The sequence below is a fragment of the Mangifera indica genome, chromosome 1, assembly GCF_011075055.1.
Source record: "Mangifera indica cultivar Alphonso chromosome 1, CATAS_Mindica_2.1, whole genome shotgun sequence".
In the NCBI taxonomy this organism is placed as follows: Eukaryota; Viridiplantae; Streptophyta; class Magnoliopsida; order Sapindales; family Anacardiaceae; genus Mangifera; species Mangifera indica.
The window spans coordinates 8,604,854-8,620,969 of record NC_058137.1 but is presented as its reverse complement, the minus strand read 5'-3'; the positions used below and the strand labels follow the sequence as shown (position 1 = coordinate 8,620,969).

At 31.2% G+C, this 16,116-nt stretch overlaps 2 protein-coding genes across 2 annotated transcripts; both read left to right on the top strand.

Moving 5' to 3' along the window:
• Nucleotides 1-117: 117 nt before the first annotated feature.
• On the top strand, nt 118-1,016 carry LOC123230203 (the record flags this gene model as incomplete). Its single annotated transcript, XM_044656369.1, has 1 exon — nt 118-1,016. A coding segment is annotated over one exon (750 nt), but the record flags the coding sequence as incomplete, so codon positions are not given.
• A 3,867-nt stretch (nt 1,017-4,883) lies between these two features.
• On the top strand, nt 4,884-7,784 carry LOC123209737. The gene is made up of 5 exons (XM_044627874.1): nt 4,884-5,087; nt 5,185-5,258; nt 6,311-6,437; nt 6,525-6,839; nt 7,200-7,784. Exons 1-5 carry the CDS (start codon nt 4,968-4,970, stop codon nt 7,470-7,472), a joined length of 909 nt encoding a protein of 302 aa, XP_044483809.1. The 5' UTR covers nt 4,884-4,967; the 3' UTR covers nt 7,473-7,784.
• The last annotated feature ends 8,332 nt before the right edge of the window (nt 7,785-16,116 follow it).

The following is a 16,116-nucleotide window of genomic DNA, read 5'->3' as shown; positions in this document are numbered from 1 at the left end:
TATTATGGATTTATATTAAATTTTCTCATAAAAGCAAACAGCAACTTAACTTTCAATTCTCTTCGCGTATGCATCTACCAACTATAAATATAACCCCATAATCTTAACCCCTCATCACAAACAAACTCCTCATTAATTCAAATCTTTGAGCCTTTGTTTGAAATCTTTCAAATATTAACCAAACCCTTTTATGGAAATTCGATTTCCATACCTACTAGTAATATTCTAGGTCATAACAATTATCTTTCTTCACTTTCTTGTGAAGTAAGAATCACAAAAGCCAAAAATATTGAGTTCAACAAGTCCACCACCAACGGTGGCCTCTTTGTTAGATACTATCTCTCTGCTGGCAACAACAAGAGAGTAAAACTAAACACTCAAGAAATCTCATCAAACTCTAATCATCTCATTTGGAATGAGACCTTCTCATTGGAGTGCTTAGGAAGTGAAGAATCCAGCTCCAACTTGAAGCAACAAACTGTAGTTTTTAAGCTGAGGTGGAGAAGAACAGGCCCATCATTTCTTGGGAAAAAATCCAAGTCACAACTCTCGGGAACGGCTAAAATTCCATGGGGAAAAGTCTTTGAATCGCCAAAAATGGAAATAGAAAACTGGGTTGTGATTGCTTCAAAGCAAAGTAATAATACTAAGGTCTATAATGAAGATGTTAAACCTCCATCACTTCAAGTAGCCATGAAAGTTGAAGTTCCAAAGCTGGCGGAGATGAACAGAAACAAGAGGTTGAAGAAGAGGGATGATCAAGGAGAGTGTGGATGTAGAGATGGTGGGGCATTCCATTGTGTAGATTATGAATTATTTGCCCTGGTGGGTGCTCTGGAAGTACTTCAATTTAATGAGCTTAATTAGCTAAGCACTAAACTAATTAGATAATGGTTGGTGTTGATTCATTATTATTAACTTTTTTAGTCTTTCATAAGAGGGAAGTGTATAGAAGGTGACTAAGATGAAACTGCTTGTGTTAGCAATTTTTTTAATGTGATAATTAAGTTTTATGTTCATCCACACTATACTGTAGCAGGTAGACAATATTAATATTAAGCATATATGCAAATAGAGAAGATGGATATATATATATATATATATATAGGACCCTGTTCAAACAATAAGCTCCTAAAATTTGTAACAATTATATTCATATTTAATAATATATACTTGGGAATTTACTAATTTAGTGATATGAAGAAAGAGAAGGGCTAATTAAGATACATTTCAATTGAAAATTAAAACAACTAGAATAAAGGAACACTTTGTTACTTTAATCAAGATGGTAGAGGCAGAAAAAATGTTTAAACAATGAGAGTAATGTTACGTACACTTCTTATGGTTATTGATGTTTAAATTGGTATTCATGAATGCATATTGAAGAAATGGACAAAAACAATATTCTATCTTCTAAGTTTAATCGACGTACCATGCTTATTTATGTAACCCTATAACACAACCTTCATTTTGCTAACTTATCGGATATGTTTGGTTGAATTGTGCTCATTGCAAAGAAGACTGAAGGGAAAAGAAGTTTAGGTTTTGAGAAGCTCAAGAGCAAATTAGTACATGAAATATTTGATTAATTCAAAAGAAGTTTGTTTTCGGTTCTACCACATCAAATGAGGATATCACATGGTCATTCAAAGGTTTTAGCATTAAAAGAGAATATAAATTCTTACAAACAACAAGCAAAGAATAGAATGAACAAGGAAACATAATTTCTCAAGATTAGCTACAAATATAATGCAATGCACTAAATTATAATAATCAAAATCTGTACATGCATGTGCTACAATTGTGGACTGGGTGCAAAAATTAATACATAGTGGATGTTAGTCATCTTTCAACCATCAAATTATGGACTGGGTGCAAAATTAATACATAGTGGATATCAGTCAACTTTCAACCATTAAAAATTATTATATGCAAACAAAACTTGAAAATCTTAACTGCCCACCAAACATTTCATCTTCAATATTAATTCATTCTTCTCTTCATCTTATAAACATGTAGATTTTATAATAAAGTCTAGAAGTGTACATGATTTGGTTTAAATAGCAAAACTAGACCTAACTACTTAAAAATTATAGTTTGGTCTGATTAGGTTTACAAAGTAATTTGATTTAAATAAATAAATTTTTGAAAAATAGTTTTTAATTTGGGTTATGATTCGGACAATTTTTAAATCAAACTAAATGGTAAACCATATTTTTTTAAAATACACATATATAACTATATTTGATGAAATTTTTTAATAAATAATTAGATATACAACTTATTTTTTCATATTTATTTTATCATTTTTCTTTATATGTATATTGTATATATATTTTATATTTATTTTACATATTTAATTATGTTTTAAAAAACTATAATTCAATTAATTTTATTAAATAATATATATTTGAAAGAAAATAATTTTAATAGGTTCAAATCATAATTTTTTAATTTAGTTTAAAAAACTCTTAAATCACACCAAACCAGACCGTACATATCCTTAATAATGTTGTAACTATATACATACATCCACATCAAATTTAATTATAAATTTATTCACAAAAACATAAAGCTTATAACATGTAAACCCTTCAACAATACGTTTGATGATGCTAATATCTCACACCCCCAACTAAATAATCTTCATCCTTCAATTTTTTTGCAAAATTAATATACTTTTCATTTTATTTTATCGAATTCATGATTTGTAATATCAATGAAAAAGTAAATCATACTCAACATGGACCAGCATATTTACGTAAAAAAAAAAAAAAATACTGGTTTTTGTATATTGAATTTATAAAAACATATACTTATTAATATTTATAATTAGATATTAAAAAATTATAAATAAACGGATCATAAAATTTTTTAACTGTATTCATTAAATAATAATATTTAGTTGTCAATATTATACAGTTAAAGAAATAAAATAAATAAAATTATTTGTATATTTATTTCACTATATATTTGTTCACCTTTTCCTCGTCAAGAGGCACTCGAAAATATAATAATGTAATGGAAAGTCGCCTTTTAAATGTTTTCTTGGTAATTAATCATTTGAATTAAATCTTTATATATATATTTTAAGGGTAGATTCAAATTTAATGAAACTCAAATTTGCGCTTAATCAAGTATGATTTGATTATAAGAAGTTGAACTAGAATCTAAGTTGGAGCTTGACAAATTATCACAGGGTTAAACTCAAACTTAATATGATGAGTAGAGACGTGTATAATTCGATTCAAAACATAAAATCGAACGAACTATTTAAAAATTATAATTAATTTAGTTTGGTTTGTGTTAAAAATTTTTAAACATTTTTTTTAGTTTGAGCAATCTTTAAACTGTAAACCGCATTTTTTTAAAATACACACACATATATATAAAATTATGTTTGACATAACTTTTAATAAATAATCAGATTTACAACTTTTTTTATATTTATTTTATTATTTTTTCACATATGAATTATATATATTTATTTTATACGTTTATACTATTTTTTTATAAAATTATAATTCAATTAATTTTATTAAATTATATATATATAAAGAGAGAAAAATAGGGAAATAAATTATTTTAAAAGGTTCAAACTATAATAGTTAAATTGTGTATCATATCTTTTATGAAAACCTTAATTTTTCATATCATATATTATGTATTATATCGTATAATATATTTTTTTAAAAATAAAATATTAAAAAATAATAATTGACACGTTAATATTTTGAAAAATATTACAAATACTTTTAACATTTTGAAATTTTTTTATATACATCTTTACTACACTATTATTTTCTCTAAAAATCTGTATCAATCAGTATCAATAATTATGGTTTAAACCATAATCTAAACTAGATTAAATCATATTTTTTCAGTTTGGTTTGGTCTAAAAAATTTTTAGACTATTTTTTCAGTTTGATTTTAAAAAAGTTTTCAAACTACATCAAATCAGGTTGTGCACACACCAATGAGGAAGCTTGCACTTCAATTGGTATGATAGGTTATTTAATTATTAAGTTTAAAAGTTATATTTTCAAATACAAATAAAAGAAAACATTGAACAAAAGTTAAATTGTGTAACGAGAAGAGAAAAAGGTAAACTTTGCAAAAATATCCTATTGGGAAATGCCGCTTTAACAACTTAATTTCACTCAGAGAAACATTAATAACTCACTTGACCATTTATAAATAAATTTTTTTTTTCTTTCTCAACATAATTCAATTTTTTTTAATGTTTTCTTATATGATAAAATATCTAATTTTTAAATTAGTTTTAAAAATTAATAATTTTTTTAATTAAACTTGAATTAAGTTTGAGAAGCGTGGTAAAGTTAAATTTGTTAATATCTTAAAACTATGGGTCAAACTCAAGTCATTGTACCCATTTCATAGTCAATCAAGCCCAACTAATGGTGAACGAAACCCTACTTGTAACCATATTTATTAGTCAAATTTGGAAGGTTATTGATAGATTGGAAAATGATATCCTAACTTAAAATAAAACATTTACTTTCAAAAATAATTTCAGTGTCTATTGACAATACGTGGCACAAAATAAATCAAATGCTATTTAAGTTTAATATTATCTAAAATTTTGTATGTTTAATTCTCGTGATATTTTATTTATTTATTTATTTATAATCCTATTGGATAGCTTATTTTCACTATATGATATCTATTGTAATTTATCTTGAAAGACTTTAAATTAAATTATGGATGAAAATCTCACATGATTTTAAAGTGCATGGAAAAAATGTACATTTAAAGACGGCGAGTATGAAAATATTCTACCGATGAGAGTAGTTGCTTTTTAAATAAGTTTGGTGGATTTTCAAAATTTCCAAATTTCAATAACATAACAAATAAAATAAAAATATCTGAACTGAAGACACCAAACGAAAACAAAGAAAACAGAGACAACACTTTCACTCCAGCTAACACAAAGAAGAAACTCAAACATGGACAGAACAACCCCAGTCAGGAAGTCCCACGCGTCAACTTCTGATCTGCTGACGTGGTCCGAAGTTCCTCCACCATCTGATTCCGCCGCACCGGTCTCCGCTACCCGTTCGCACCAAGTAAAATCTCATGCATTTCTTTTTTTTTTTTTTTAAGTTTAAGAATGTTGGGGTGTGTTTAGTGATTTTGAATTGGTGGGTGTGCATTGAATCTCAGCCGTCCGATGGTATTAGCAAAGTGGTGTTTGGCGGTCAAGTCACCGATGAAGAAGCTCAGTCACTGAACAAGAAGTAAGTAAAGTGAAGATCTGTTCGAGACGTGGTTGTATGCGGCTCAGCTTTGGTTTAAAGTTTGGTTTTTGAGCTGAGTTTTTCTTTGAAGTTTTGTTTTTTAAATTTGCATGTGCAAATGGGTGGATGTTAAATCAGATCTACTGTTCATTTTGTTTAGGAAATAATGGGTTCTGTTTAGAGTAAAAAAACTAGAATCTGAACTGATTCGATTGATTCTAATGCATTGAACAAGCAGAAAGATTTTTAAAAAAAGTTGACCTTGTGCTGGTACAATTTGGTGCCTTTTTTGCTGGAAAGTAATGGGTTATTTTAGTTTTGATGATTGTTTAAAATCTTATGCTAATGTTTGTCATTGTGCAGTGTGAGCATGCAACTTGATGGTTTTTTTTTTTTTTTTTGGTTTTTTGGTTTTCTGGTGGTAGTAAATTTAGACTTCGGTACTGTTACACGTTGGCGTGTGGCACTTTGGAATCTGTTGCTTTTGCCAGAATTTTGAATAAGTTTTTGAAATTTATGATCTTGTTCTGGTAAATTTGGAGCCAAATGTGTTGATGTTCATCCTATTGTTGATTGTAACTTGGAAATGTATTAATCATTGTCAAATGTAAAGATAAAACATAATTTCTTTTCTTTTTTCTGTTTTGTGGTTAGCAGTGAATGCAGCTTTTGTAATGCTGCATGTTGGTTTGTGGTTCTTCAGAAAATCTGTTGCTACACTGGAATTTTTTATTGAACCTTTATGATATTGGTCCAGCAAATTGGAGCTTTGTTGCTAGATCTTTGAGCCTACTGTTGTTTGTAATATTCAATGTAGATTTTTCATCATTCCTGTGAAACATTTTTAGTGTATAATCATGCTGAACTGAAAATGTGAACCACGCTTTTGGCATAAAAAATGTTGAGTGTTTCAAATAAGTTCATGGTACAGCATAAGGCTGTATAATTTACTATATGAATTGAAGGACATGCTGAGCACCTTGAACTCAAGACATTTATGGCTATTAATTTTTTTTACTGTGGTCTGAAGTTTTTCCCTTTGATGTTCACAGGAAGCCTTGTTCAGGTTATAAATTGAAGGAAATAAATGGCAGTGGCATATTTGCAACCAACGGTGAAAATGGTGCATCAGAATCTGATTCTGCTAATCATAATAAAACTGGAGTGCGCATTTATCAGGTATATATTGATCTCTCTATACAATTAGACACAAGGAGTGTTCATGATGCCAATTCACTTCTTTGCTTTCGGTCTTTGAATTTTCAGCAAGCACTGAATGGAATCAGCCAGATCTCATTCAGTGTTGAAGAGACTGTTTCCCCAAAGAAGCCTACCTCTATACCCGAGGTAGCAAAGCAGCGTGAGTTAAGTGGGACATTGCAATCTGAGGCAGACTTGAAGAATAAAAAGCAGATCTCAGATGCAAAGTTCAAAGAGATTAGTGGTCATGATATATTCAGCCCTGCTCCTGAAATTCAGCCCCGATCATTGGCTGCTGCACGTTCCATGGAATCCAAAGAAAGTAAAGACATGGGGGAACCTGCACCTAGGAATGTGCGCACTTCTGTGAAAGTTTCCAATGTGAGCATACTTTTCCAATGTCCAAGGATCTTTTCCATCTGTTTATTCAGTTAACATAAGTCTCTCTTTTCATGTTAGTGACTCTAATTTGCATGTGGTGAGACTCACTAGCAATGTGCTGTTTTATATACCACTTTATAGATAGCATTGTGATTGTTAAAATCTATCATGTTTCAATTTCAAAGGCTTTCTTCCACGAAAATTTGCTAAATCAACATGTAGCTCTATTCACTGATGCATGTGGAAGGCTGTAGGATGATCCAACAATCTTGGATTGTTCTAAATTCATCTTTGGTTATTCAACTTCCACCATCTGTGATATATAGTGTGACATGTACTGAACAGTTTTAATTTTTGTAGCCTGCTGGAGGTCAGAGTAATATCCTATTCAGTGAAGAACCTGAAATAAAGACCGCCAAGAAAATACATAACCAGAAGTTCCACGAATTGACCGGCAATGATATCTTTAAGGGAGATGTACCTCCAGGATCTGCTGAAAAGCCTCTAAGCACTGCTAAGCTGAGAGAGATGAGCGGCAATAACATCTTTGCTGATGGAAAGGTAGAATCCAGAGATTATTTTGGTGGTGTCCGCAAGCCCCCTGGTGGCGAGAGCAGCATTTCCTTGGTTTGACTTGCAACCAACTTTGTTGTTTTATTGCATTGTTATATCAAATGTCAGTTTCTATGTATACCAATGTGGACACAATGTTTTGACCAGTGAATGGCCTGTAATGTTTGATGATGATCATCAGCATAGGACCTCTATCTGAGTACGTGTATTGTGGCTTTAGTTCTTAACTTTTAGATCAGGACCAGAGGGTGGTTGTCTAATTTAGTTATTTAACTTTGTTGTCTTTCTGGATACTGTTTATGATGTTTGTTCAGTTTAGACTTCCATTTTCTTGTATAATTTAGACCCCACCATTATCGGCTGCTTGATGAACTTCTGCAATGGAGTCATGAATGGAAAAATTGTGATAGCATATAGCTTTGAAAATGCAGAGAAGAGTCTGAGTGCTTAAATGTCATATTTTTCAGTTTGTAGAAAGTTTTGAATAACTTCTACAAAGCTCTTTAGAGTGAAAATATGTTAAAATTATCTGGAGAATGAGTAAATTTTATTAAAGGATAAGCTCTGGTTATAAAATGAAGTAATTTATTAACTGTGCTGTTAATGATATAAGCTTACATGTAACAGTATGATTTAAACATGTTAATGGTTTACCTGTTTCAACTATTTTGTGTCTGATATTTTTTGTAAGGACAATTAGGTCAAGCCTAATTCACAAGAAAGTTATTTTGCTTTTTTGACAAAATCTTGATATTCAGGAGTTCAAATATTCCTTTTAGCTATGAAGAAGAACCTCTTATTATTATAATGGTAAATTGAGAATTACATATCACTATGAACGAGCGGTGCATAAACACTCCTATTATTTAATAAAACACCTTGATATGGATCTTCATCTGATTGCTTAACACAATCTTCTAGCAAGTTTGAGAGTGTCAAATCCTTTCCTCAAGCCTAGTTTTTGAGGGTCAACTCTCTTCCAAGGGTTTTCTTAATAGATAATGATTTTTTTCCCCTCCCAAATGTCCCCTTATTCTATTTATATAGTGGCTAGTTGGTGCCCCATTTCCCCTTTTTCCTCAATGCTCCATATGTGTTTGCCTTTTTAGGAGTCATGTTAAATATTGCCACCTCATCTTGAGGTAAATATACTTTGCTTTTGCTTATACATTTCTTCCCTTACACCCAAAGTCCTAACATTATCTTGTCTAATGAGAGCCACCATGTTCTCAAGATGGGAATGAAAAAACCATCAATTAATTATAGGAACAAGATACCATCAAAATATACTAGAACATACTTCCATGAGAGAAGTTTGGCATGTATTCTTATCAAAGAGAACACGAAATAAATGTCATAAGAACCAACACCATTATCACACATGTCAAGTAGACTACTTAATGTTTGAGTATCAAGCCTTATACCTAACATTTCTAGTTGAAAAACTGATGTTGTCCCTTTATTATATGACCAAATCCAAAGCACTCGTCTATCATTAAGTTCCAAACTGATATATATTAAGCTAGAACTTCACTCTAAAATAATTTGTCAAACACATGAATTGCAAGTGGGAGAGATCCACATTTAACATTTCAATGACTACTAAAACCAACAACACCAGGCCCGAAGTGATGACTATCTTCTCCAAAATTGACATCTTTGAAAGGAACCTTATCAATTAGGACTTTGCAATGATTTTCAAAAGAAAGAGGGTGGTTACTTTACAATCATTTTTTATAAAGGAAAAATTGAATGGATGGTTATGGAGACTAAGGGAAAGCGAAAAGAACGAAAGAGATATATGTGGTATGAGTTGCTTGTGTGTGAGTTGCTTGTGATAAACTGTTTGTACGACGACTTAGTAGTGGGTGAACTATGACCAAAAAAAATTGTCATCCTTAAGGTTGAATTATTTTGTAGAAGGGAACAATGAAATGCATATTGGTGTGTTAGTTTGGGTTAGGTTGTGTTGTGTTGTATATAAGTGTTTAGACTAGTGTCCTAGTTTTAGTGTAAAATGGGTTAGGGAATTTGGATAATTTGAATATATTGAGTTGGATAGGACAGTTAGGTTAGGTTTTGGATTATGTGAGTAGGTTGAGTTGGTTATACATGGGCTAGAGTGATATGAAATTTGGTTGGATGGGTTTAAGTAATTTTGGTGGTTCGTATATATGAGCTTAGGTGAATGATAAGGTGTGGGTTGGAGTGGCAAGTGAGAGTAATTGGGTGTGATGGTTGTTAGGTTATTTTGAATTAAAGAAGTTGGGCTATTTGGATGGTAAAATATTTTTGGATTAATTGGGTTGGGTTCGATAATGTCAGTTAGAGTTTGTTATATAGTTGGGTTGGGTAGTATAGGTTAGGTCGAATTTTGTTCTGATTAATTGGGTTGGAAGACTGGATTTGGGTTGGGGTAAAAGTGGTAATGGGTTTGGTGTGAACTAATTTTCAAGCCTTAGGCTTGTATTATTATTGTATGGGTTGATTGGATTGAATGTGGGTGTTATTGGGTTTACACGGTAAATGGTTGGACTTATGGGGTAAATGTGGCTTAAAATAAGGGTTGGTAGTTAGGTCAAGAGATTTGTTTGGGCTAGTGTGATTAATGTTTTGGTATTAAGTGTAAAACATATTGGGCTAAGTAAACTAATATTTGGATTAAAAATTCTGTTTGACTCAAACCCAAATGCATTATCCTTGTAAGCTTAACATTTCCTTTCTAATGTTGTGGCCTAATCTCTTTTTCCCTCCTTTTTCATTGGCCTCAACCACAATTTTTTCCCCATTCTTCCTCTTCCATACAACATCTTCATCAACTTTTTTCTTCTTCATTTTTGTCAAAACCAAAGTTGAACAACTTTTATTTTCAGAAATTATCTTCACTTACGTCACTTGAAATGAGTCAGATTCCACCATTTAACCTTTCAAACTTGTTGATTCTTCAGTTTTGTTAACTGATAACTTAATAATTTTGTCGACTTCAACTAATTTTTCGTCACTGGAACCTAGTGACTCCTCTTTATGCAACACCATAAGTGAACTAATCTTCATTAAATGCTTCTTAAATTTATTTACATAAGGAAGACCTAACTTTTGTGCAATCTAAAAAACTTCTTAAAAAATCTCTCTCTAATTTTTGTTTATATCTTTATTTTCATTTCTTATGCTTCTCTTGATTTCAGTTTTATCAATTCTAGTTTATCCCAAAAAATGCTCTAATAACAATGTGATATATACCTTCACTAATTGCTAAACATAATCTTCTAACAAGTTTGAGAGTTTCAAAATCCTCTCCTCAAGTTTGGTTTTTGAGAGCTAGCTCTCTTCTAAGGGTTTCCTCAATCAATAATGATTTTTTTTTCCCTCCCAAATGCCTCTCATGTTCTATTCATATAGTGGTTAGTTGGTGTCTTGTTTCCCCTTTTTCCTTAATGCTCCATGTATGCTTGCCTTCTTAAGAGTCATGCTAAATGTTTTCACCTTATCTTGAGGCAAATAATCCTTACTTTTGCTTATACATTTCTTTCTTTGCTTATACATTTATGTTAGAATTGATTTTTCTATCATTGATACTTGATGACTCATCTTTTTGCAACACCATCATTGAGTTAATCTTTATCAAATGCTCATGCAATTCATTTGCAAAAGAGAGACCCAACTTTTGTGCAATCCAAAGAGCATCTTAAAAAAGTCTTCTCCAATTTTTGTTATAACTCTATTTTCATTTTCTATGTTTACTCTTCTTGATTACAATTTTATTAATTCCAATTTATCCCAAAAAATGGCTTTGATATCAATTTGATATGTACCTTCATCTAACTGCTCAACATGATCTTATAGCAAGTTTGATAGTGTTGGAATCCTTTCCTCAAACCTAGTTTTTGAGAGCCAACTCTCTCCCAAAGATTTCCTCAGTCGATAATGATTTTTCTTCCCTTTCTAGATGCCTCCCTTGCTTCATTTATATGGTTGTTGGTTGGTACCTTGTTTCCCCCTTTTCCTTAATGTTCTATGTATGCTTGCCTTCTTAGAAGTTATGCTAAATGTTATCATCTCATCTTGAGGCAAATATCTCTTGCTCTTGCTTATACATTTTTGTTATAACTAATTTTTTTGTCACTGGAACCTAATGACTCCTTTTGTTGCGGCACTATTGGTGAGTAAATCTTTATCAAATGCTCCTATAATTTATTTTTCAGAAGAACGACCTAACTTTTATGCAGTCCAAAAAATATCTTAAAAAATCCCTCTCCAATTTTTGTTTATATCTCTATTTTCATTTCTCATGCTTACTTTTCTTGATTTTAGTTTGATCAATTCCAAATCTATCCTAGAAAAAGGCTTTGATGCCAATTTGATATGTACCTCTATTTGACTACTCAAGTAAACTTCCAACAAGTTTGAGAATGTCAGAATCTTCTCCTCAAGCATGGTTTTACAGAGCCAACTCTCTCTTAAGGGTTTCCTTAACCAATAATGATTTTTCTCCTCCCAAATGCCTTACTTGTTATGTTTATATAATGGTTGGTTAGTGCCCTATTTCCCCATTTTCCTAAATGCTTCACGTCTGCTTGCCATCTTAGGATTCATTCTAAATGTTGCCACATTGTCTTGAGGCAAATATCCCTTGTCTTGCTTATACATTGCTTCCTTTGCACCTAAAGTCCTAACACACCCATATACTTCATCTTGCAACTTTTAGAAAACTAGCAAAAAAGTTATGCAAGCGCGATAAGCCAAACATACAAGTAAAAGATAAAACACAACTAGTAGCACAAACTAAAAACTACTAGTTAAGTATTTTTTATGTCCAATCAGAGCGAGAAACATTTACTCATAATCCCCATAAGTGTCACCAATGATTGCCATCTCTAAAGTCACATTGTTCCTTTTATAGTATTCCTCCTTGATCTGTTGCATATCTACCTTAGCATGCATAATTACTACTATTGTACTTAAAAATGACATACTTAGTAGATATTTTTTTTACATTAAGTTTTTGTAACTCTCTTTTAAGAGTAAATGATGACCATTATGTTAATTTTTGTAACTTTCTTTTGAGAGCTAATGATAACCATTATTTTTTTGTAACTTTCTTTTGACACTTGACTTAAAGATGATATTTACATTAACTCTTGTAATTAATGGTTAATTAAAATTTAATATAACAGTCTTATTTTCTTGATGGTAGAAAACATTTTTGATTAATATACTTATAGATGAAATGTAACATCCTCCTTTAGAAGTACTACCCACTAAAGGAGAAATGTTACGAATTAATATCCGGAGCGTCTATTTTTTTTCTTTTAAACTACTTTAACATGAATGCATCACTAAAAGTGTTTAGAAATTATTTTTAAAGCTGAATATCTGGAAGCAAACCAAAATATGTATATACTCATGTGAAAACTCATCTGAAAACATGGAGTAATCATATACAAGTGTACCATCATCTCAAAAAGTCAAAAATCAAAAAGAACATGCGACTATATGCATGTAATATAAACCAGAGATAACCTGCTCCAACCAGATCTACTTACGCTGACCTGACCTTGCCTCGCAGTTACCTCGATCACCTGTACCTGTAATCAGGAAAGAAAAAGAAGTGAGTGATAAGAACACTCAGTAAGGGGAAAGAATCAAGTAAACTATCTCTTTTCCTACTCTAACTCACTTTCGGGACTCAACCTCACATTCTAATCTCTATAAGAGATTGAAAGGGTAATCTAGTTCATTCTTTATTATTTGGGTCATACTTTGTCCCATATGGTGTCTATTTGATACTTTTTGGAAGCTAACTATAGGTATTTGACACTTTTCTAAACTCGAGCTCTCTTTCTTTCTTTCACTACACCATTTCTGAATCTGAATTGAGTTCTACTACGAGCATGCTCTACTGTGTGCGGACCCTATTGGGGGTCTATGTCCTACTACGGACGTGTCTTACTGTGGACGTGCCCTACTGCGGGCGGTGTAGTGTAAAGTGCCCCCTCATAGTTTATAACATGCATACGTGTCTTATATCTTACTAATCTTGCTTCCATCCAAATCTATTCATAATTCACCAGACCATATTCTTGGGACGACCCCTGAATCTTGAGCCCCAAATTCCTTTTCTTGTTTTTCTTTCTTTTCATCTTCTCTCATTTCTTTCTTCTCCTTTCCTTTCCTTTCTTTTCTTTCTTTTCCTTTCCAAAATTGTGAAGTACTGTTTACAGCCCTGTTCATTTGACAGGGCAGCCTTCTGTTTCATACAATTTCACAGTCCAAATGGTTTCTAATTCATACAAGATATATATCATTGAAAAGAGGATTCAAAGAGCTTTCCAACAAGCTATAATAGCACTCATAATTTATTAGATAAGACAGTCAAAATGTAAGATAAAATCAGTGGCAAAAACTGCCTTATCTGTTTATTTGGTAAAATAGTCCTTGTGGTTCATGATTTAACAATCCAAATGATCCCCAATTCATACAAGCTATATATCATTGAAAATATAATTCAGAGAGCTTTCCAATAAGCTATAATAGCACTCGTAATTCATTATATAAGACAGTCAAAACGTGAGATGAAATCAGTGGCAAAAACTGCCTCCTCTGTTTATTTGGTAAAACAGTCCTTGTGGTTCATACAATATTTAACAATCTAAATGATTTATAATTCATACAAGCTATATATCATTGGAAAGAGGATTCAAATATCTTTCCAACAAGATATAATAGAACTCATAATTCATCAGGTAAGACAACCAAAACGAGGGACGAAGTCAATGGCAAAACTGTAAATTTTATGCAACTTTCTGCCATGAACAAAATCCCACACATAGACATCTTAAATGGCAAAACCACATTTCTCAATTTCAAAATCATCATTTATAACATAGATCCAAGGAACCAAAAGCCTAAAACATGCAACATATCAAGGATAATACCCCTTACCTTATTTCAAGCCAATTTTTTGCAAGTTGGCTTCTTTTTCTTTGTCTTGCTTCTTTTATCACCAAAATCACCTTAAATCAACACCAAAACATACTAACATATTCATATAACATGCATCCAATACATATAGAAACATAGGTAAAGGGAAAAGGAAAATATCTTTTGATTACCAAGCTCCAAAAGTGTTTATTCTTCTTTTCTTTCCTTACTCCTCTTTCAAACTCCTTCAAATCCTTCCTTTTTCTTCAAGAAAACAAAGAGAAAGCATAAAGAATGGTGGCTACTGGAATATGGACGGGAAATGATGGAAAAGTCTTGAAGTTTCTTGGTTTCGTCTTTTGTTTTTCTCTTTATATAAAACCTTATCTCTTTCTCTTTTTCTCTTTTTCTTTTTCTTTTTGTCTTTATATATATATATATATATATATATATATATATATATATATATATATATATATATATATATATAAACACACATATACATGTAAAACAAATATATATACTTAAAATGGGAAATATCTCGAAATATGGTCAAAAGACATAAATACCCCTGAAACATACCTGAGGATATTACATGAAAGGTCTCTAATGTAAATATAAAAGGCTTGTGACAATACTATCATTGTAGTGCAATTTTTGCATTTCATTGGTATAGGTTAGAAGACACTTAAAGAAGAGGAGGGAATTAAGGTTGATTCGAAGTGAGCTTATTCAAGCTTGATATGAGTTTAGCTCAAACAAACTAAATGAACCAAAGTTAAACCCAAACTCGAACCAAACATATACAAACTTAAGCCTGAACTCAAATTAAAATATTTTTAAAAACTAATCATAAGCCCAAACCCAAGCATAAATATATTCAAAAATTTTTTAAAGAACATCACACAAGTTAAAAGGGAACCAAATTTGAGCAAATGAGCTCAATAAGCATGAGCCAAGTTTGACTTGTCTACATAAACTCGAGTCGAACATGAACTCCTAGTATATGAAGTGAGCTGAACATGAGTAGAACTAAGTTTGAGCTTAGCAAGTTTGAGCCTAGTCTAAGTTGAGCCCCCTCGAAAATGAGCTTCACTTTGTTCAAACTCGATTCGATTTGAATTCAACTATAGTGTGAGTTTGTGTTTTATTATTTTTACTTGAACAATAATGGCTAAAACATCAGGTATGTTTTTATTATGCATATTTAACAAATAAATAAGTAGCAACGTTGGAACATTGGAAAGTTGCTAAAAAAAAAAGTCATGAGATATCTGTTAAAGACCAAGGAAACATGTTCACTTATAGGTATACTAATCATTTGGAATTGGTTGAGTATACAAATTCAAATTTTGGTAGATGTGTGGACACAAGAAAGTCTACTTCAAGTTATATATATATATGTTTTACTAAATGAGGTATATCGTGGAGAAGTGTCAAATAAATAATAATTATTTCATTTATTATGGATGCATAATTCATCGCATGTTATAAACCTATGTCACAGGCATTGTGGTTGAAAAATTTTGTTAATGGATTAAAAGTTATCAATTCAATAGATAACCCTTAAAGATTTATCATGACAAATTGACAACAGTCATTTTCTTGAAAAATGACAAAAGTGAAAGTCGCAACAAGCATATTAGCATAAAATATCTTATTATTAGAGAATATATTAGAAAACACAAAGTGGATATCTAACATATTAGTACATAATGATTGCAGATTTCGTGACCAAAGGATTGTTGGGTAAACAATAAAAAGATAATGTGGATTGTATGAG